The sequence below is a fragment of the Antechinus flavipes genome, chromosome 5 (genome assembly GCF_016432865.1).
Source record: "Antechinus flavipes isolate AdamAnt ecotype Samford, QLD, Australia chromosome 5, AdamAnt_v2, whole genome shotgun sequence".
In the NCBI taxonomy this organism is placed as follows: domain Eukaryota; kingdom Metazoa; phylum Chordata; class Mammalia; order Dasyuromorphia; family Dasyuridae; genus Antechinus; species Antechinus flavipes.
The window spans coordinates 289670911-289690803 of record NC_067402.1 but is presented as its reverse complement, the minus strand read 5'-3'; the positions used below and the strand labels follow the sequence as shown (position 1 = coordinate 289690803).

At 61.1% G+C, this 19893-nt stretch overlaps 4 protein-coding genes across 9 annotated transcripts in view; 2 read left to right on the top strand and 2 right to left on the bottom strand.

Moving 5' to 3' along the window:
- SMDT1 (single-pass membrane protein with aspartate rich tail 1) overlaps positions 1-8830 on the bottom strand; it is a 339744-nt gene extending 330914 nt beyond the window's left edge. For 3 of the 6 annotated variants that reach the window (XM_051962295.1, XM_051962294.1, XM_051962296.1), the window contains exons 1-3: positions 8574-8824; positions 7100-7240; positions 6107-6121 (exon numbers count right to left, since the gene is read on the bottom strand). In XM_051962295.1, coding sequence (XP_051818255.1) covers positions 7103-7240; positions 8574-8744 — 309 coding nt within the window. In that variant the 5' untranslated portion in view covers positions 8745-8824 and the 3' untranslated portion in view covers positions 6107-6121; positions 7100-7102. Of the gene's footprint in view, positions 1-5864; positions 6122-7099; positions 7241-8573 lie in introns of those variants that run through there. The other 3 variants (XM_051962293.1, XM_051962299.1, XM_051962297.1) reach the window with 3 other exon arrangements.
- NDUFA6 (NADH:ubiquinone oxidoreductase subunit A6) lies at positions 2871-4731 on the top strand. Its single transcript, XM_051962292.1, has 3 exons — positions 2871-3048; positions 3722-3837; positions 4537-4731. Exons 1-3 carry the CDS (start codon positions 2898-2900, stop codon positions 4666-4668), a joined length of 399 nt encoding a protein of 132 aa, XP_051818252.1. The 5' UTR covers positions 2871-2897; the 3' UTR covers positions 4669-4731.
- Positions 8831-9797: 967 nt separating the features above from the next.
- On the bottom strand, positions 9798-15200 carry PHETA2 (PH domain containing endocytic trafficking adaptor 2). The gene is made up of 3 exons (XM_051962286.1): positions 13701-15200; positions 12109-12349; positions 9798-11338 (listed from the first exon to the last, which is right to left on the bottom strand). Exon 3 carries the CDS (start codon positions 11317-11319, stop codon positions 10588-10590), a length of 732 nt encoding a protein of 243 aa, XP_051818246.1. The 5' UTR covers positions 11320-11338; positions 12109-12349; positions 13701-15200; the 3' UTR covers positions 9798-10587.
- Positions 15201-15791: 591 nt separating this feature from the next.
- On the top strand, positions 15792-19758 carry NAGA (alpha-N-acetylgalactosaminidase). Its single transcript, XM_051962273.1, has 9 exons — positions 15792-15901; positions 16930-17087; positions 17234-17408; positions 17488-17665; positions 17858-17952; positions 18210-18371; positions 18454-18651; positions 18899-19042; positions 19296-19758. Exons 2-9 carry the CDS (start codon positions 16939-16941, stop codon positions 19449-19451), a joined length of 1257 nt encoding a protein of 418 aa, XP_051818233.1. The 5' UTR covers positions 15792-15901; positions 16930-16938; the 3' UTR covers positions 19452-19758.
- The last annotated feature ends 135 nt before the right edge of the window (positions 19759-19893 follow it).

Here is a 19893-nt window from a genome sequence, read left to right as displayed (position 1 = left end):
CGGAGGGGGCCAGGACGTGTGGACTTTCGGCCCTGACGGGTCGGCCGGAGGAGACGTCCAGCACCGGTCAGAGGCCGGCCTGGAGTCAGGAGAGAGCATCAAGGCCGGATGTGGAGCTTGGGGAGGCCCCCGAACAGACACGGAGCCAGGGACGGGGGGACACGAGGGGGTGTGACACTTCGGGGAAACAGTGAGGAGAGTTCGTGGCAATTAGCAAAAGGTCCCCCCCAAAGGAAGCCCTTAAATAAGTGTCAGAGGGGCAAGAGCACCGTGGCCTGGGCTGCTGGGAGGGACGCCTTCAGGAGAAAAGAGGCGAGAGAGGGGAGAGAGAGAGAGAGAACAGAGAGACACACAGAGAGACACACAGAGAGACAGAGACAGAGATAGAGAGAGACAGAGAGAGAGATACACAGAGAGAGACAGAGACAGAGAGAGAGAGACACAGAGAGAGACAGAGAGACAGAAACAGACAAAATGGAGAGCACAGGGAGAGGAAGGATAGAGGAAGAAGGAGAGACAGACAGAGAAGAGAAGAGGAGGAGAGCGATGGGGAAAGGAAGACAGCATGGGAAGAGGGCCGAGACCCTGATGGCAGACACAGCCGGCTAGACGGACAGACAGGCACATGAGCAGCTGCACGGATGTCACTTGGGCTGAGCCAGAGCCGCCAGAACCTCGGCCTCTCTCCCCGAGTCCTCCAAGGCCGTGGCAGGACAGAAGTCAGGCTGACCGATGGTGGCCCATGCATGAGTCGGCGTCAATGTCTGAGCGTGGCGCCCGCCTTGGCCGCCTTCATGACCCTTAGAAACTGTTCTCACCCACCCCTTCCACCAGGGGACGTCTCCACATGCTTGGGGTGGCCCCCCTAACTCTCTGAGGTTTTGCGGCCCCCCGGTCACCCTTAACCTTGTCTAGCCCATCAGCTGAGACGGTTGGACCGGGGATGGCGGCCCCGCAAGCTGCAGCTTCTTGGAGCCGCGGGGGAGAGTTGGGTGGGCACCTGCCAAAGGTGGATGAGAGCCTGAACAGGGCTCAGCAAAGTCTGGGGTGCTAGCCCTCCCTGAATATCCCGCAAGTGTTAGAGGAGGTAGCTAAGTAAAAAAAAAAAGCAGACAGGTAGCTCAAGCAATAGATAACACACATACAGACAGCATTTATTTATCAAGCATTTGCTCTGCACCAGGCACCATGATGAGCCCTGGCCATGCAAATGTGGACAACGTTGGTCCCGTATCAAGGTTACATTCTTTTTTTATTGAAGTGTTTATTTTCCACATGCACGGGTAATTTTTCAACATTGAGCCTGGCAAAACCTTGTGTTCCAATTTTCTCTCCCCTTCCCCCACTCCCTCCCCCACATGGCAAATACGCCAATATACGTTAAGCATGGTAGACATACATGTTAAATCCAATATATGGGTGCATATTTATACAGTTACCTCGCTGCACAAGAAAAATCACATCAGAAAGCAAAAAAAAAAGTTAAGAAAATGCAAGCAAACCACGACAAAAAGGAGAACGCTGTGTTGTGGTCCCCACTCAGTTCCCACAGTCCTCTCTGTCACTGAACAAGTGGAAGTGGTTTGAATCTTCTCAATATTGAAGAATCTCTTCCTGTTGTATAATCTTCTTGTTGCCGGGTACAATGATCTGGTTCTGCTCATTTCCCTCAGCATCAGTTCCTGTCAGTCTCTCCAGGGCTCTCTGAAATCCTCCTGCTGGTCATTCCTTACAGAGCAATAATATTCCATAACGTTCATATACCACAATTTACCCAGCCATTCCCCAATGGATGGGCATCGTCAGTTTCCAGCTTCTGGCCACTACAAACAGGGCTGCTACATTTTGGCACATACGGGTCCCTTTCCCTTTTTTAGTATCTCTCTGGGGTAGAAGCCCAGTAGTAGCACTGTTGGAAAGGATATGCACAGTTTGCTAACTTTTTGAGCACAGTTCCCAGTCGCTCTCCAGAATGGCTGGGTGTGTTCACACTGCATCAGTGCCCCCGTTTCCCGCCTTCCCTCCAACATCTTTCCCTGCCCTTCTAGCCCGTCTGAGGGGGGGGCGGTATCTCCGAGTTGCCCTAATTCGCATTTCTCTGAGCGACAGTGAGTTGGAGCACTTTCATACGGCTAGAAACAGTTTCTTCATCTGAAGATTTCGGTTCACACCTTTTGACCATTGAGTGGAGGGGCTTGAGTCCTTGTCAGTCAGTTCTCCCTCTATTTTGGCACCGAGGCCTTTAGCAGACCTCCAGCGGCACCCGCCTTGCTGGGAAGGCGAGCTCCTTGAGGGCAGGCCTGTTGCCGGAGATGGTCCAGGGCCAGCTCCAGGAGAGCGAGGCAAAGGGGGAAGGTCTGTCAGCAATCCGACTCGGGGTCCCAAGGCTTGGCTCCAGTTCTGCCTGACCCCTGCCTCAGTTTCCCCATTTGTGAAAGGAGGGGACTGGCCCACGCCCTCTGAACTCTCCCAGTTTCTCCCTGGATCCCCTCCTGTCCGAGCACTCCGAGGGTACAGCAATGTCCCACTCCCACCCGGCCCGGATCCGAACGAGAGCAGCGCCTCCCGGCGGGCGCTCCGAGCGCGCACACATATACCCCAACGCCCTTTGTGTGGCGTCACGCATAGGCGCAGGCGCACGCCGCCTCAATAGCTCTCTTCCCCGTCCTGGTCTGAGAGCCAATCAAAGAACTCCGAGGTCCAGCTGGCTTTTCAACGCTCCACCCACGTGCGGCTAAGGGAGCGGGCGGTTTCCGAACCAAGAGCCAATCAGAGAGCCGGGAGGCCGACTCTCCTTCGGTCCTCTCTTCCATTCTCGCGCTCGCGGCGGCCAATGGCCGAGCCCGGAGGAACGTTTCCCCGCCTTCGAGGGCGGAGCTAGCGGCGGCTGCGCCAAGATGGCGGCGAGCGGTGTGGGGCGGGCGGCCTCCGTAGCGTCAGGGGCCGTGGGCACGGCGGTGAAGCCCGTCTTCAGCCGGGACCTGAAGGAAGCCAAGCGGCGGGTGCGGGAGCTGTACCGGGCCTGGTACCGAGAGGTGCCCACCACCGGTAAGGGGCCGGCCGGCCGGGAGGGGGCGGGGCGGGCGGTCAAGGTCGTGATCTCGCCGCTCTTAAAGGGACAGGCCGTGAGTTTGTGCCGAGGAGGGACAGCGACGCGCGTCCAGCGGCCCCGCGGGGATGCCCCTCTCCTGGAGGGGAAATTGAGGCGCGGCTTCCCCGGCGAAAGAGCCCGGAGAGACCCAGGGAAAGGAAAGGACGGGGCCGAGGACACGCAGGCAGTTGGAGCACTCGTGGTTTTCGAACCCTGGGCCCACCAAACACTTTAGCCCGGCGTTCTCGGCCCCCTCCCCCTTTTTCCCCGCCCCTGCAACTTGTGTCATTTTTCGGGGTGGGAAACAGTCACAGGGAGGGGATGAGGCAGGTCCGGGACCGCAGAGCCCCTGCAGAGAGCGTCCCTCCCCGCCAACGCCGGGAGCGACCAGACTAAGAGGAGGAGGGGGCGATGAACGCGGCCCCCAGGAGGGGGACGAGGGGCCGTTTCCTTCCTTGTCCCAGCCACAGCAGTCCACCCGAGGCCGGATGCAGCCCGTGGCCTCTCAGGAATCGGGGCGCTCCCATTCTGGGGGAGCCAGTGGGGGGGGCGTCACATCCGCCCCTTGGCCGTTGGCGCCCCACCGTGAGGCCGGACCGCCCTCCTAACCCGGACCTCGTTTCTCCCCAGTGCACCTTTTCCAGCTGGACATCTCTGTGAAGCAGGGCCGGGACAAAGTCCGAGAGATGTTCATGAAGAACGCCCACGTCACGGACCCGCGGGTGGTGGATCTGTTGGTCATTAAGGTACCGGATGTCGGGCACTTTGCCAGTTTGGTCTGGCGCCCTCACGGCCTCCCTGGGAAATAGGTGTTGTCGCCATGGGGACACTGAGGCAGAAAGTGGCTGGCCGCACCGTGTCGCAGAATACCCCGCAGAACCACGGAGAGGGGGACTACAGAGTCTTTGGGGGGCTGAGGGAGCAGCGGTCGGGCGGGCCTCCTGCGGGCGCCTGCCAGAGAAGGCCCCTTTTAGCATCTCTGGTGTCATCTCAAGCAGAGTCCGTCTTTAGCTTTGATCCAGACCAAAGAGAAAGCTGGAGGGGCCGCGGTGGGCTGGGAAAAGGCGGGTCTTGGCCCCCTCCCTCTGCGGGAGGGCCAGTGGGAGCCCGCAGCCGCCTTGGACGTTAGGACCGACCGCAGCAGAGAGCGAGCGAGCGGTTCAGAGATAGCAAGGGATGGTGGATGTTGGATTGGGGGTGTCTCCTGGCCATGGTGTGAGGTCTGGTGATGGGAGGGAGCTAGGAGAGCTGGGTGAGCCTGACGCTCATTCCCTTTGGGACCCCTCGGGCCCATCGTCCCTCTTGTCTTGAAGGGGCTGTGAGGCAGAACCAGTGCGAGTGAGCCAGGGTAGGGGGGCCGTGTGTCAGAAAAGCATTTCCCTGGCCCCCAGCCCCCCACCCCCATTCCGAGAGGCCGGATGACTGATGCCATCCTCCCTGTGCAGGGAAAGATGGAATTGGAGGAGACGATTAAAGTCTGGAAGCAGCGAACCCACGTCATGAGGTTCTTCCATGAAACGGAAGCCCCAAGACCCAAGGATTTCCTCTCCAAGTTCTATGCTGGTCACGACCCGTGATGAGACTCTGGAAAGGGGCGCATTTATTTAATTCTGATACTGCAAATAAACTCTATGGTGGAACCTTTGTGTGATGGAATTTCCTGGATGGGCCTGGCCTGCCGGGCCTGCTCCGTCCCCCCTCTCTGCATGGCTTGGTGCTCCTGCCTGGGGTGCTGGCAGTTAGGACCGCCCAGCCCCTCCTGTCAGACCCTGGAGAGGCTGACTTTTAGGCATCTTAAAATCGGAGTGGGAAGGGAACTCGGGGCTCCCCTCCTCTTGCCAGCATTCCGCCCCTCTCCAAAGGCCTCCCATAGTGGGCTGGCCCATGCCTGGGCTCTCTCTGCAATGTCTGCCTTCTACTGTCCTCCGCTCCTCCTCCCAGGAGGGGAAGATGGCAATAGTCCCCACCATGTTCCTGTTCCGGGGCAGGTTTCGTTGAGGCAGGGGCTCCCCTGTGACTTGGACAGCTCCCCCAAGTTGCTGCAGCCATAACAACAGTCCCCAGATGTTTAACCTCTTGCTGATGAGCCCTTCCTAGTTGCCAAGGCAGGCCTCGTACAATGGCCCTCCTGGGAGACCGGGTGCGAGGCACTGGAGGAAAAACAAGAGGCCCTGAAACAGGCTTTCAATACCACTCAGGCTTGTGTTCTCAGATACGAGAATGGAGACACAAGAGATTAAATGAGAATAAAGGAAACTGTCAAACTTGTGTCTGATTCAGTGCCAAGAGAAGGTACCCATGGGATGGATGGATGTTTTTTTAAGAATGGCTTCAGAAAAAAAAAGCTCCAAGATCCCGGGATCTGGGTGGATTTACAAATGAACAGTAAGCTCCTACATCAGGGAAAGGTGTCCCATCCCCCATGTGGCCTTGATCCCCCAAAACAAGAGGGAAAACTGTAGAGGAAGAAATCGGTTCCTCTTGAAGGCCTGCAGGGCCGGGAGGCTAACCCCCCAGGATTCTGGCCTGGCCCAGAGGGCCCGGCCTCCTGTAGCTGAGGAGGGGGTGCCAGAAAAAGCTAGTCCAGGATGGCCCTCTGGCTACCCCCCATATCTTCCTCCTGGGCAGGCAGTGTAGCCCCCTCATCTCCACACAGTCGACCCCCATCTGTGCTCCTGAACCCGGGGCCTGCCTGAGCCTCCAGTCGGCGGCCGGCAGCTGACTCCCAGACGTCACCCAGGAGACGGCGCACACACAGACAGCCCGCCCCGGCCTGGGTCACAAAGTGCTATTTATTCCTAGTTCAGTGCTCTGGGGCCGCAGCCTGGCCTTCACAGAGGGCACGGGAGCTCGGGCTGACGAGGCTACGGACGCACGCCACGTCCACTGGGCCATGCGGGGATGCCGGTCAGGGAGGTGAGGGCCGAGGGCGGGCGCCCTGCCCCTCTGCTTCCGGAGAAAGAGCGTGATTGCTACGGAGGCTTCGGCGTCAGGAGGGGCCGGCTGGGGCCTCGGGGGGGTCGGGGCATCCTGCGGTATAAAGCAGAGCTGGGGTCAGAGGAGGCGGCAGTCAGCTCTTCCCTGTCCCACCGCCCGGTGGCCACGATCCCAATCAGCCTCTAACAAAGGCTCAGAGGCTCCTGAAGGAGGGGAAGGGGACACCCCCTCAGCCTCCCCTCCTTCTGCCCCAGCCCACCTGTTTCTCCAGCTCCCCTCTCCAAGGTCCAGCCTGGGATCAACATGGTCATGTCACACGACCTCCTGCATTAACAGTTAAGCCAGGCCTCTCTTCTGGGGAAGAATGTTTATTTTCTTTAGAATAATTTAAAAACCATTAAATTGAGGAATCCTCAGGATTTGGCTCCCGGCTCCCAATTTTTAGCCATGTGACAGGAGGGAAGCTCTTTAATTTCTTGAGCCTCAGTTTACTTATCTGTAAAATGGAGCCTTGCACTAAGTACCTCAGAAGGCCTCAGGAGGAGGCAGTTTCTAACCTCCTTAGAAGGTTGGCCTGGATGGCTGGGAGATGGTGGGGAATGGGGAGAGTTCTGGCCTGGAAGCAGGGCTTCCCTGGTAGCCACGTGATTCTGCCAAGCCTGGGAGCCTGTTTCCTCATGTGTGATGAGGGTGCTTGACTTCTCTATCTTGTGGGGTTCTAGATGGGCTCAGTCCATCATCCATCAACAGCCTACTCTGTGCCAGGCCTGGCCCCTCGAGGTTTCCCCGAGTCCCTCTCCCCGCTGCCGGGCGTCTCCAGACAACCTGGCCCAACGCTGCTCCCCTTTCCATGGCACTGTAAAAGTGGGCAAGGCGCTTCCCACAGAAAGCCTCATATCCACCCTGAGGGGAACTGCTGAGGCAGAGCTGCCCAGGGCCCACTGACGGGAGCTGAATCCAGACCCCAGCGGGCAGGCAGAAGTGGGCCGGCTAAGCCTCTTCTGAGCTCTCCTGCCCTTCAGCCACACGGAGGAGCCTCCCCTGGCCCGGGCGGGAGAAATCGAGTCTTACCCACTAATCGTCGTCGTCGTCATCCTCTGGAACAAAAATGTCGTGCTCCTCCAAGAGGGCGGCAAAATTCTTGCTAATGAGGGTCCCGACATAGAGGAAGGGAATCACAATGGAGAAGACCCGGAGGAGGCCGAAGGACATCTGGAGGACATAAGACACAGAGGAAGGTCCATAAGGGGGCTGCTAACCCCCCAAGCTCCTCACCCTTGCACAAACGGGGAAGCCAGATTGGGAGCAAGGTGAGCGAGGAAGTAAACGGCCAGGGGGTAACATTCTGGGGGGGGGGGGGGTCAAGAAAGCATTCCCCCAGGCTAAAACCATGCCCATGTCTGGCAAGTACAAGGACATGGACAGCTGTCAGGCTCTGCTCTGGGCACGGTGGCCACCTGCTAGGAAGGAGGGCCCCTCAGGATGGCTTCCTATGACCCCCTCCCCTTGGGGTTTTAAAATGGGCTGGTGCTCAGCTCTGGCCGTGAGCCCCCTGGTCAGCAAGAGGCCTGGCTTGAAGGGAAGCCAAGCCCAGCAATGGTTCTGGAAGGGCCTGGGACCCTGGGACTGACCCCTGACCTCCCAAGCCAAAGCTGGGGGTGGGGACATAGGACACGTCACTCCACTCACCCTCCCTGAGAATCGGGACCATCCTTTCCCTTTTCCAGGAGCCAAATGAAGTGATTCTGGGGTAAGGGGGATAGTGAAAATGGCTAAGACTGACAAAGCACCTACTTTTCCAATGCTGCTATTATCCACATTTTAGAGATGAGGAAACTGAGGCAGGCAGAGGTGGCCACTCACCCAGGATCCCACATCTCCCAAGTGTCCCGAGTCCCCTTTCCGGACTCCAGCCACTGCCTCATTTTTTTTTTGGGGGGGGGCCCTTCATTAGGAATGACTCCTTCCCCAATGGCCCGTTAAACACAGCCTGGACGGTCACTGCTGATCTCGGGAAAGGGGGGAAGGGGGGAGAGCGCTAAAACAGCAGCCACTCTCCCCCTCCTCCGCTCCAGAGCGCATTTTCCAGCGCCGACCTTTAGGCCCTACTGCCCAGGACCACCGACGGGGTGTCCCCACTGGGCGGTCTCCTCTCTGGCCCTCGGTCCCCTCTTGTTTTGGGGCATCGGGTGACCCCCGCACCTCTTCCCCTCCCCATGACCTGCCCTGACTGACTGGATTGGAAACACAGCCCGGGGGCGGGGCGACAGAAAAGCCCCTCCAACACGGGTTACATGGCCCCGACCTACGTGGCCCGAGGGGTCACAGCCGCCTATTAGGGACTGGAGCCTAAGCTGCCACCCTCCCGGCCCCCCAAGACCCCGACTCTGGCCACGCCTTTAGCCGCTTCCGGGACGGCCCCGAGGCCTCCGTCATTGGTCAGTTTCCCCGCCCATCAGTGCAGTCAGACGCCAGGATTGGCCCGCCCACAAGGTCCCGGGCGCGGATTGGCCGTAGCTCTCCCTCACCCCACCCCCTCGCTTACTTTAGCCGGCTTGGGTAAGATGGCTCCGCTGCGGGTAGCGATGAGCGATCGCGAAGGGACCGGGCCCTGCCCCAGGCCGCTCCCGGCTTTCCGCGCGGCGGGCCCAAGCCCGAGGGCACCGCTCCGCGCGGCCGTCGCCGCCACCAGCCAGCGAGACGCTCCCAGCGACATCTTATCCCCAACCTCGCGGACGGACTGACCGCTGACAGCCGGTGCCCGGAGGAAAACGCCCACCCTCGGCTCTCGCGATAGGCCCCAGCGAGATTCCTGGACCTTTCCCCTGCGCGCGTCCGAGCGGGCGCGCTCTTGAAAGGGGGGAGGACGGGGCGGAGTTCGTCCTAGATACTTGGTGACGTCACCGAGTGCCGTCCCCCACCCCTGGGCGGTGCCGAACCGAATCCCAAGAGCCGAGCCTGGCGCCAGGTTGGCCCGGGATCGCCCATTATACTGAGGGGTAGACTGAGGCTCGGAGAGTGACTCGGCCCAGCGGGATGGAAGATACTCGTGGGACTCGCTAGAGTCTAGGGACCTAGTCTGACAGATGAAGGCACTCCCTCATCCCTTCACCGCCTCTCCGTGCCTCAGTTTCCTCGGATGTAAATCGGGGGCCGTAGGAGGGGCATCGACCTCACGCTGTCGCTCTGCCCCGACCCCGGTCTCTATGATCTTTCCCCTTGAATGGGTGGCCTGGGCAGGGCCCGAGCAAAAAAAGCGCCCACGTCCGAGAATGCAGAGCCCGTCTCCCACGTGAGGGCAGCCCCCGGTCCGTGGGACCCCATGTGCTCCCCCCCTCCCAGGCCGCCTGCCCGGGCTCCGAGGCCTCCCCTCCCTGCTTCGTACTGCGAGGTAGTGCTCGCTCTCAGAGGTGGCAGAGGAGCGCGACCTTCCTGCCCTCCAAGTTCAGCGCCCCTCCCCCCCAGGCGAGGGGTTAGAACTCGGCCTCCACTCCATGAAGCCTCTGCACTGACTCCAGGACCCCTTGTGACCCGGCTTGGAGTCATTCCCGAGAGGAAGGAACATTTCTAGCACACCTACTGTGTGTCAGCCGCCGCGGACTTAGAAGGCTGAGCAGTTGGTTTGGAGATGGTCCCCCCCCCCTTCCCCTTTCCTCCCCCCCTCCCATGTCTGGCACTCTCTCCTGCACCGCTGCTCTGCCACTTTAAGACTTCCGAGGGCTCCGAGGTGCTGGGTGGGGCTCAGAACAAGGACACAAGGACACTCAGAGGGTCTTCTGAAGAACTTTACAGTTGGTCATATGCCAGAGGAGACCCTGGCCCGGGACCAGCCTGGTGGGCCCTGGGAGCAAGTGAGAGAAGCCCCTGAGCTGTCAGTGCTTGTGCCCCTGGGGGATAGCCACAGTCTTCCAGGATGAAAGTCACAACCACCTGGGGGAGGAGCTATAACCGAGTTTTACAGCTGGGGAAACTGAGGCAGGCAGCAGGCTTGTCCACACAGTGTCCGAGGCTGGATTCGAACTCGGGCACGGCCCTCTGCCGCCTCCAGAGAGATGGAGTGGGGGGTGGAGACAGGCCGCGGGCTTGGGGACTTCCTTGTCCTGCTGGGCAGCTTCTGCAAGGGGATGCTGACTCTGAGGGGAGACTTTGGCCCTCCCACCGAACCTCAATTTCCTTATCTGTAAAAGGGTCATCACAAGCCCTAGCTACCAGGCTAACCGGTCTCATGGTTATCCTTTTGCTCGTGTCATGTTCAGCTATTACATAATTCAGAATTGTTCCCCATCCTGGTCATTTTTACAAATGGGGAAACTGAGGCTCCGAGCGGCTCAATGGCCCCCCCTCTGGCCACCCAGCCAATCGTTAGCCATCTTTCCTTGCCGACTTTTCTTCTGAGGACCCTGAGCTCTGTGTCCTGAGGAAAGAGGGGCCCTCACACCTTTCTGTGGGCAGTGGCAGTCTGGGGGGAGGGGGTGGCTCTCTTGGGGCTGATCCGGGCCCCCATAGGCAACGTGTGTGTGGGGAAGCCCGACTCTTTGGGAGTTGGGGGGTCCGGTCCCTCACAGCCCACCCCCCAGGGCTCTGCTCTGCAGCCACTCCCTGCGGAGATCGATGATCTCCTGGCCGTACCAGTCATGCAGCTTGGGGAAGCAGGAGGTCTCTGGGGACACCGGGCTGTCCCCCCCATTCAGGGGCAGGCAGGCCGGGCCCCAGGCCCAATTCTCTGCTGGGCGCCGCCGGCCAACGGGAGCCGGGGGCTTCGCGGCCCCCTCGTCTCCTTCCGTCTCCGCCGAGGGGCCGCCCTCCTCCGGCTGGGGGGGCGGCCGATCCGGAGGGGGGCCGGCCGAGGCCCAGGCCTGAGACCTGGAGCTGCGGGAGGCGAGGCTCAGCTGCAGCTCGTGGAGCTGGCCCTCCAGCTCCTGCACCAGCAGCCGCATGTAGCCGAAGCTGGCCCTGGAGAGCACCTTCACCCAGGCCTCCTGGGCCTCCTGCTCCTCGGCCGCCAGCACGTAGGGCCGCAGCCCGGGCGCGTCGAAGCGGATGGCGAAGGCGAACTCCTGGGGGGCCTCGCAGAGCTCCACGGTGCAGCCCTCCAGCACGATGAGCCCCAGGGGCGGCCGGCTCTCCTGCCCCTCGAAGTAGAAGAGCAGATTCCCCTTGAGCACGAACCAGCAGCGAGGGGCCGCGGGCTGGCGGCCCCCTGGGGTGCTGCAGCGGCGCAGGAAGCCCTCGTGGTCCACAGGAGAGCCACTCATGGCGTAGTGGGCCACGCTCTGCTCGTTCAGCTTCATGGCACCGACTCCCAGGGCCCTGGGAAAGTGGGGGAAGCCCAAAGCCCTGAGTAAGGGGGCCGGGGCGGGCTGGACTCACAGCCGGATGTGCCCCTCCCCACAGAGGTGTCCAAGCTGGTGCCAGCCCCCCCACCCACCTAAAGGAGCCCGGCTGAAGCCCTCCTCTGGCCTCTGTTAGGCTCGAGGCCGGTCCTGGCTCTGGGAGCTCAGGCCCATCCCTCAGCCCCTCTAGGACTCAGTTCCTCCCACTGTCCAATTAGGCAATAGTTTGGAGACCCCAGAATCCCCTTCGGGGGGAATGACATCCCGAAAGGCAGAGCGGAAAACAATGTGTGAGCTCTCTGTTGTAGCCCCCCTCCTCACTTAATTCTCCTAGAGCCCTTTGTGTAAAGGTGGGATTAACCCTGCCCCCCTCACCCCCCCCCCATGTATGGGTCACATGGATTGTGAGCCCTTGGAGGACAAGGCCGGGCTCATGGAAACCAAAAGCTGTGCTCTGATGCAGCAAATGTCGGGGCTGCTGGTGGGTCTGTCACAAGACATCGCTCTCGGAAGGGGAAGGAGAAGAGAGATGGGAGAGACTGGGATGATGGGAAAATCAATGGCATCAAGGAAGTCTGGCTTATAAAAACCAAGGCCGAACCTCTCCTTTTACTGGGGCCCAAACTGGGGGAAGTGAGTCAGGACTAGAAGTCCGGGAGGGGCCTGAGAGCAGGGATGGGGAGGAGGGGTGGGAGGGATGGGACAGTACATTCCGAGAACCCGGAGTGATCGGCCTTCAGGGCGTACCTGCTTAGGTCAGCACTGCTTTGGACCCAGTGGTACGACCCTCTCTTGGACCCGGTCTTCCACTTCTGTCAAATGAAGGAGAGGACTTTTGCCTCCTCTGGTCCCTCAGCCTAGAATCCTTTGACTTCTTTTCCGGAACCCTCCCATTCTCCTGGGAGCAGAAGGTCTGGCAGCCTCAGTTTCCCCATCTAGAAAATGGGCTCCCTCCATTTCTGACAACCTCTGCCTTTTAGGGCTGGAGCTGATAAAGAAAAACAAACCAAAAAACTGGGTCTGTTGGGTCCAGGGGCTGCAGAACAAGGGAACCCTGCTATCCCTCAGTAGCAACAACGTTCTGGTCAGGACATTCTCATCCCATGCAGAGTCTAGAGATTCTGGGGAAATGGGGGCGGGGTGCAGATCTCTGCTTTCTTTCTGTCACACTCAGGGCTGAAGAAAGGATGTGCCCTGATATTGCAGGGTCTCCCCGAAGCTGAAGTCCCCACTCAATGTCAAGTCTCTGTGCCAAGGGCTAGGAACGCAAAGAAAGGCAAACCTGGGCCCTTCCCTCGAGAAGCTTCTAACCTAATGGGGGGGATGGTAGCACTTTGAGGGGCTGTCAGGTGCTGGGGTTTAATGACCACTTTCCCCAAGATGTAGGAGCTGGAGCCGATATTCAGACTTTGGTCCGACAGCAAAAGGCACCTTCCCGTTCCCCCAGCTGGTGGCCTGGGCTGTGGGGGACAGGGAGGACGGAAGGGCTCGGCCCCCTGGAGGACACTGACCCCCGCCCTTCCCCACTCTGAAAGCGGACGGGCCGGCAGCAGCCCCAGAAGGTGGCAGGGCCCAGGTTGTCCAAACACCGAGTCTGCTGCCGTCACCGGTCCCTCCATCCGCTATCCCCACTTGCTGCCGTCACCAGTCCCTCCATCGCAGGGCCCTGCCCGTAGTTGTCACTTAATAAATGCTCAGTGACAGCGGAAGAAGTCCAAGCGAGCCCCTCATTTTTGCCCATGAAATGACTTTCTGCCCATGGTCACATGTCAGAGGGAGGAGGGATTCGAATCCAGCTCTCCTAGACTCAACCACACCTTGGTTCTGGGTCCAAACGATCGGGAAGGGACTACGTTATAGTCCGCTGATTTAGAATTTGAGATGACCCAGCCCAGCCTCGGGCCTTTTACAGGGGAGGAAACAGAGGCACAGAAAAGGGGAAGCAGGCAAGGAGGTGGTAAAGCCCAGGCTGGACTCTGGGCTGCGCCCTCTGGCCCTGTCCAAGGTCCCTCCTAACTCTGGGATTCCAGGGGAGTAATTCCTCAGGTCCCCATTGTCCCCAAGTCCTTGCAGACTCCAGCCACGTGTCACTGTCTCCCTCTCTCTTTTGGCCCCCACCCCAGGGATCTGGGACCACCTTCTGGGGAATGGGTCCCAGGCCCGGAGCCCAGCATGCTCCTGCTGCCCACCCACCCACCGCCAGAGCAGAGGGGGGAAGGAGAGCACGAGGAGGAGGCCAGGCTCAGGATCCGCCGGCGAGCTACGTGGCAGCCCCTCCACCCCAGAGACACACTCCACGCTCCACCCAGGGACTGCAAAAGGGGGAAGTGGGCCATTACCTTGACTTTGGATCTTAGGTCTCGCCTCTCCAGCCCCCCATCCCCAGACGGCAGAGAAGCGGGCCGGGAAGGAGGCCCCGAAAGAAGGCAGCGGCTCAGGGGAAGGGCTAAGGCGGGCCGCCCTGCCTGATTTGGGCAGAGCACAAGCACCCGGGCTTTGCTCTGCAGCTGGATAGAGGGAGGAAGAGAAGGAGGCAGAGCCCAAAGGAGGGCCCTCCCACCAAATGGAGAGGCCCGGAATGGGAAAGGGAAGGGGCCCCTGGAGGGTCAGGGCTGCAGAGACCCTGTGAAGAGAGGATGAAGAGAATGGCAGGGCTGGAAATGGAGGCTGGCAGGGCAGGGAGGGAGCTCAGAACGAGGCTGGCAGGGCAGGGAGGGAGCTCAGAACGAGGCTGTCAAGGCTTTAGGGGCCTAAGAACCGAGAAAACAAACTGGAAACTCTAAAAGTCAAGTATGATAGCAGTCGGTATTAAAGAGGCCATCAAAAAGGGAAAAGGACCCACACAGGCACAGCGGCGGCCCTTTTCGTAGTGGCAAGAAACAGGAAACGGAGTGGCTGCCCGTCAGATGAGGAACGGCTGAATAAATTATGAATGTCATGAATATTATTGTTCTGTAAGAAACGAGCAGCAGGATGATTTCTGAGAGGCCTGGGGAGACTGACAGGAACCAGTGCCGAGTGAAGTGAGCAGGACCAGGAGATCATTGTACCCAGGACCATGGTCAGTTCCGGACCGTGGCTCTTCTCTACCATGGGGTGATTCAAGTCAGTTCCAATAGACTTGGGATGGAAAATGCCATCAGCATCCAGAGAGAGAACTGTGGAGACTGAATACCCACCAAGGCATAGCATTTTCACCTTTTGGGGGAGGGGTTTGTCTAGTTGCTTCCCCCACCCCTGGTTTTTTTTTTTTTTTTCTTTTGTTTTCATTTTTCTTTCACAACATGGTTAACATGAAAATGACTTTAGAGGGATAATCTCGACCAGGAGGCTTGCGATCTCGGGAGGGAATGGAGAAAAATATCTGGAAGTCAAAATCCTACAAAAATGAATGTTGAAAACCACCTTTCCATGTCATTGGAAAAATAGTATTTTTACATTTTAAATAAAAAGAAATGTTATTGCCCCTCTTCTTCCAATAACCTCCTCAGTAAGTTCCATTGTTCATTACTCTGGGCACTCCAAGCCCTCGTTAGCCTCCCTCCCTCCACTCCGTGAGCCACCTCCCCTGGCCTTCTCTGGGTACCTAGCTACTCTGCACCGTCCGGGACTGCTTCTTGTGCTTTAGGCCAAGCTCCTTCCCAGAACCCACCTGGCTCCCCTTCACTCAGCTCACACCCACTAGTTGCTAGGAACTTTGCTGGGTTCTCCTTCTGGTCATAACCTCCACTTACCCGTCTGTACCTAGTTTGTACAGTACCCCATTAGACTGTTAGTGCCTTGACGTTTGTGCCTTTCTGGTAGCCCCAAGGCCGAGAAAAGAAAATTAAAAGTTGTTGACTGATCTGAGATCTTCGAACTAAGAGCCTCCGAGCTGGGAGGGAGCTCGGATATCTGAACCTTGGGGCTCGCGGGGAAAACCGGGATTGCCAGAACTGGGAGCGGTCCTGCCTAGTCCCGAGGAAAACTCTGGCGTTACCTCCGGGGAGACGCGGGCTCGGTCAGGGTTTATCTGCACTGCCCCGGGGCGCTTGGACGTTTGGGCCCCCTTTCCAGAACGTTAGCAAACGCATAAAGCCAAATTTGCAAAGGAAACCGATTGTTTTGAAAGAGTTATCTCCAGCGGACCCCGGATGGAGAGCCCCCCAGTCCCTGGATGGGGCATCCGGGTGGAGAGGGCGGGGCCGTCTCCCATACCGCTCATTCCCTCCCCCCCCCCCCCCCCCCCCCGCCGGGAAGGGCGTGCTACCTCGGGCAGCAAGCACGGGCTAGGAGCCGGAGGCGGGACCTCCCGGGCCGGTCATGAGAGGGGCGGGACTTGGAGTAGGAGAGTTCCGAAGGGTCGCAGGGCGGATCTCCCCGAGGGCGGGGCTGTCTGGGCGACGTCACTTAACCCCGCCCCTCCATCGGGCTCCCCTGATTGGTGGGTGGCTGCGAGGGGGGGAGGGTCACGTGTGTGTCGGACAAATAGCTGGAGTTCCCCCGGCTCGGGCGGGGGTCGGAGGTGCAGAGCAGCGCGGGCTTGGCGGCACCTGTCCAGGTAAGTGGCGCAGCTCTGGGGCCGCGCGGCGATGGGGAGCTCGGGGCGATGGGGGAGAAGGACGCCGGGCACGGGCCCCGGCTCTGGCCTCCCGCACTGGGGGGTTCCCAGGAGAGTGCGGGGCTTGGACTCCGACCTGTCCCCCTCCCCCGCCTTCATCCCGAGAGCCCCCGGGAGTCCCGCGGAGGGCGCTGCGCTCCGGCGCTCCCGGGACTTTCCCCGCCCGCAGGTCTAAGGGCCGACCCTGCTCTAAGTCTTGGTCCACTTTCCAGCTTTGCGGTCGATCTACATTTGCAGCATTGAGTGTGAAGGAGATAAAAGCCCGGTCTAAGGCAGAGGGGGTCGCGCAGAGGTGGGGGAGCCCCTGGGGCGCACGGGACGGCCGAAAGCAAACCTCCCCGTACCTTGTAAAATTGGGGGGAGGGACTGGACGAGATAACTTCCGAGCCCCCTCTCCCACTTCCCGGGACCTCTGTCCTCCCTGAGGAATTCTCTCCCCTTCTCTGGCGGGGGGAGTCTGGGAAAGTTCTGCAGACTCCGAGCCTCGATTTTCCTCTCTATAAAATGGGCTTAAGGACCTAGCTCTCGGTAGCTTTCTGGAGGCTGCAGCTGGGGAAGGGCTTTTAGGGCCGGAGGGAAAGGGAACGGGAAGGCTGAGTGCCTGCAGATCCCCACCCAGGCTTAGGGATCAGGTGAGACAAAGTAGGTGGTACTCCTGTTGTTAAATTGGCAACCTGAGGGCGGGGCCCTTTGGCCCCTGTCGGGCCTCCCTGTGTGGGGAGCCCCGCTGTACTGCCGGGGAAGTACCCCAGGAAGCACTTCCGGGAAGCTCCTCCTGGGAGTCCCCATCATCCCCCACTCTTGGGCACCCACAGAATCCTCCCCTGGAGGCGGGCGGGCAGTGGTAGGCCATCAGACCAGGACGCGTCTCCTTCGAAGCTGGGGGCGGCCGCTCTTCCTTGTGAGCCCAGAGGGGAGGCGCTGCCAGCGGGGGTCCTGCTGCTCCAGCCTCCCCCCCGCCCCCCCAGGTCCCCGCCATGAAGTTCACAGTGGTCTGGCTGGCCCTGGTAGTCCCGGCGTTCTCTCTGGAAAATGGGCTGTTGAGGACGCCCCCCATGGGCTGGCTGGCCTGGGAACGGTACCGCTGTAACATCAACTGTAAGGAAGACCCCGATAACTGTGTCAGGTGGGTACGGCCCGGGGAGCTTGAGGGGAGAAAGGCTTTGGCCGTGGCCGAGGGAGGCGGCCAGGAGGGGAGAGGGCCGGGCCCGCCGGCGGGGGTCCTGCGGATGGGGAAGGGTCTGAGCGGGCGCTCCCTTCTGCCCGGGGCAGCGAGAACCTGTTCGTGGCTATGGCCGACCGGCTGGCGGAGGATGGCTGGAGGGACCTGGGCTACGTCTATCTCAACATCGACGACTGCTGGATGGCGCCCGAGCGGGACGAGAACGGCCTCCTGGTGCCCGATCCCGAGCGGTTCCCCCACGGCATCAAGTATCTGGCGGACTACGTAAGCTCCGGGGCCGGGGGGCCCGGGGGGCCGGGGGGCCGGGCCCACCCCGAGCGCCTGCTCTCCCCCTCCCTGCCAGGCTCACGCCCGTGGCCTCAAGCTGGGCATCTACGAAGACATGGGCAACAAGACGTGCATGGGTTACCCGGGCACCACCCTGGACAAGGTGCAGCTGGACGCGGAGACCTTCGCCAATTGGACCGTGGACATGCTGAAGCTGGACGGCTGTTACTCGACCGTCCATGACCGTGCCAAGGGTGCGCCAGTGACTGGGTCCGCCCGAAAGCTTGGCTCCTCGGCCTGCCCTGCGCTGTCGGTGCCAGGCTGGGGGAGGGTCTGAGGGAACAAGAGGGGGCTCCCCCGGCCGTGCCAGTCACCACAGGGCGCATTGGGCTTCGCCAGTCCCCGTTCTGGGAATTCCGTGACGGGGGGTGTCTGTCCCTTTGCAGGGTACCCTGCTATGGCCAGAGCCCTGAATGCCACGGGCCGCCCCATCGCCTACTCCTGCAGCTGGCCAGCCTACGATGACGGTCTCCCCCCTAAGGTGGGTCTCCCCTTCCCCCGTCTGAGCCCTCAGCAGGACGGAGGCCAAGGGGAGGCCCCTGGGATGCGGAGGCCGAGAGGGTCCAGCCTGAGCGTCCTGAAACCAAGTGGGGCTGAAGCGCAGAGAGGGTCTCCAGATCCCCGTGGGGGCGGGACAGGGCGGGGGTCTAGTGCATTCACTCCTGGACCAGGAGGGCCCACCTGGCTCACCTGGCTCACCTGGCTCACCTGGCTCACCTGGCTGCTGCTGATTTCCAGGTGAACTACACCCTCCTGATAGAAATCTGCAACCTGTGGCGTAACTTTGATGACATCCAGGACTCGTGGGAGAGCGTCCTCTCCGTGGTGGACTGGTACACGGAGCACCAGGACGTGCTGCAGTCCGTGGCGGGCCCTGGCCACTGGAACGACCCGGACATGGTGGGGGTGGGCGTGGGGGAGGGCCCCGGGGGGGGGCGCTCTCAGCCCACGCCTGGCTGACTCGGGGCCGCCTCCCCCCCAGTTGATCATAGGGAACTACGGCCTGAGCTTCGAGCAGGCCCGAGCGCAGATGGCCCTCTGGACGATCTTCGCTGCCCCGCTCTTCATGTCCACAGACCTCCGCGCCCTCTCGCCCCAGAACATGGACATTCTGCAGAACAAGCTCATGATTAAGATTAACCAGGATCCCTTGGGCATCCAGGGGCGCAGGGTCCTCACGGTACGAGAAGGCTGCCTGGGAGCCGGCGCGGGGGGGGGACTGCCGTGGATGGTGGGCGGGGCAGCGTGGGGGCCCTTGGGAAGTAAGCGCCCTGTGCCCACCCCCGGGGGCTCAGCCTTGCTCAGCTTGGCCAGACTTCCCCAGCCGTCCTTCCTCTTGGGGAGCCCCCTCCCAGCCTTAGGGAGGCCCCCAGGCCGGCCGGGCCGGGCAGGTGGGGGCTGAGCCGCTTCCGGCTTCTCTGCCGCAGACCAAACAAAAGATCGACGTCTTCCTGCGCCCGCTGTCCAAGGAGGCCAAAGCCATCGTCTTCTTCAGCCGCAGGGTGGACATGCCGCACCGCTTCCAGACCTCCCTCCGGGCCCTGAACTTCACCGACTCCGTGGTGTATGAGGTGAGGAGCGCCCGGGCCCGGCTCTGGCTCCCAGTGGTCTCCTCTGGCTCTGGCTCCCAGCGTTCCCCCCCGGCTGTGGCCCCCAGGGTCCCCCCCGGCTCTGGCTCCCGGGGTCCCCCCCGGCTCTGGCTCCCAGCGTTCCCCCCCGGCTGTGGCCCCCAGGGTCCCCCCCGGCTCTGGCTCCCAGCATCCCCCCCGGAGAGCTCCCGCCAACCCCGTGCTGGGTGCTGACCCTCGCCCTCTGTCCCGCCAGGCCGAGGATGTCTATACAGGGGGCATCATCAGCGGGCTCACGGCGGACACCAACATCACTGTGGTCATCAACCCATCGGGCGTGGTCATGTGGTTCCTGTACCCCATCATGGACCTGGAGAACCCCATGGTCGGAAAGACGCGCCCCTGGTTGTGAAACTTCACTGGATTCCAACTTGCAGCCTCAACTGCCCGGACTCGGGGAGGGGGCGACCGCCCGCCGCGCCGTCACGGCTTGGCTGGGCCTGAGCACGCCTGGGTGCCTGCCTCCGCTCCCTGCCCCGCGGGCCCGTCCGGGTCCGAAAGCTGGGCCCGGCTCCCGCGGGAACTGGTGATCCGGAAGCCTGCCTGACTCGTGTGCGTCCGCCTCCCTTCTAGGCAGAGGGCGGGGGGGCGGCTCTCCAGGCTCTGCCCTGGCCCTCTCTGGCTGCCCTGGACCCTAATAAAGCTGCTCTTTAACAGGATCGTCGGTATCGGCTCTGATTCGGGGCAGGGGCGCCTCTGGGGGTGGCGGGGGGCCGCTGTCCTCCCCTTCCGTGCCCAGGGGCCTGGGGTGGGCAGCCGGAGCTCATGGCCGCCTCGCTGCCCCCGGCCGCGCT

What these genes read in the sequence shown, in the direction of transcription:
- NDUFA6 (XM_051962292.1), top strand. Translation starts at nt 2,898, where the DNA reads ATGGCGGCGAGCGGTGTGGGGCGGGCGGCCTCCGTAGCGTCAGGGGCC. An exon ending in CCGAGAGGTGCCCACCACCG is followed by an intron (nt 3,049 to 3,721) that starts GTAAGGGGCCGG and finishes GTTTCTCCCCAG; the next exon opens with TGCACCTTTTCCAGCTGGAC. An exon ending in TGGATCTGTTGGTCATTAAG is followed by an intron (nt 3,838 to 4,536) that starts GTACCGGATGTC and finishes CTCCCTGTGCAG; the next exon opens with GGAAAGATGGAATTGGAGGA.
- PHETA2 (XM_051962286.1), bottom strand. Translation starts at nt 11,319, where the DNA reads ATGAAGCTGAACGAGCAGAGCGTGGCCCACTACGCCATGAGTGGCTCT.
- NAGA (XM_051962273.1), top strand. Translation starts at nt 16,939, where the DNA reads ATGAAGTTCACAGTGGTCTGGCTGGCCCTGGTAGTCCCGGCGTTCTCT. An exon ending in CGTCCATGACCGTGCCAAGG is followed by an intron (nt 17,666 to 17,857) that starts GTGCGCCAGTGA and finishes GTCCCTTTGCAG; the next exon opens with GGTACCCTGCTATGGCCAGA. An exon ending in AGGGGCGCAGGGTCCTCACG is followed by an intron (nt 18,652 to 18,898) that starts GTACGAGAAGGC and finishes TCTCTGCCGCAG; the next exon opens with ACCAAACAAAAGATCGACGT.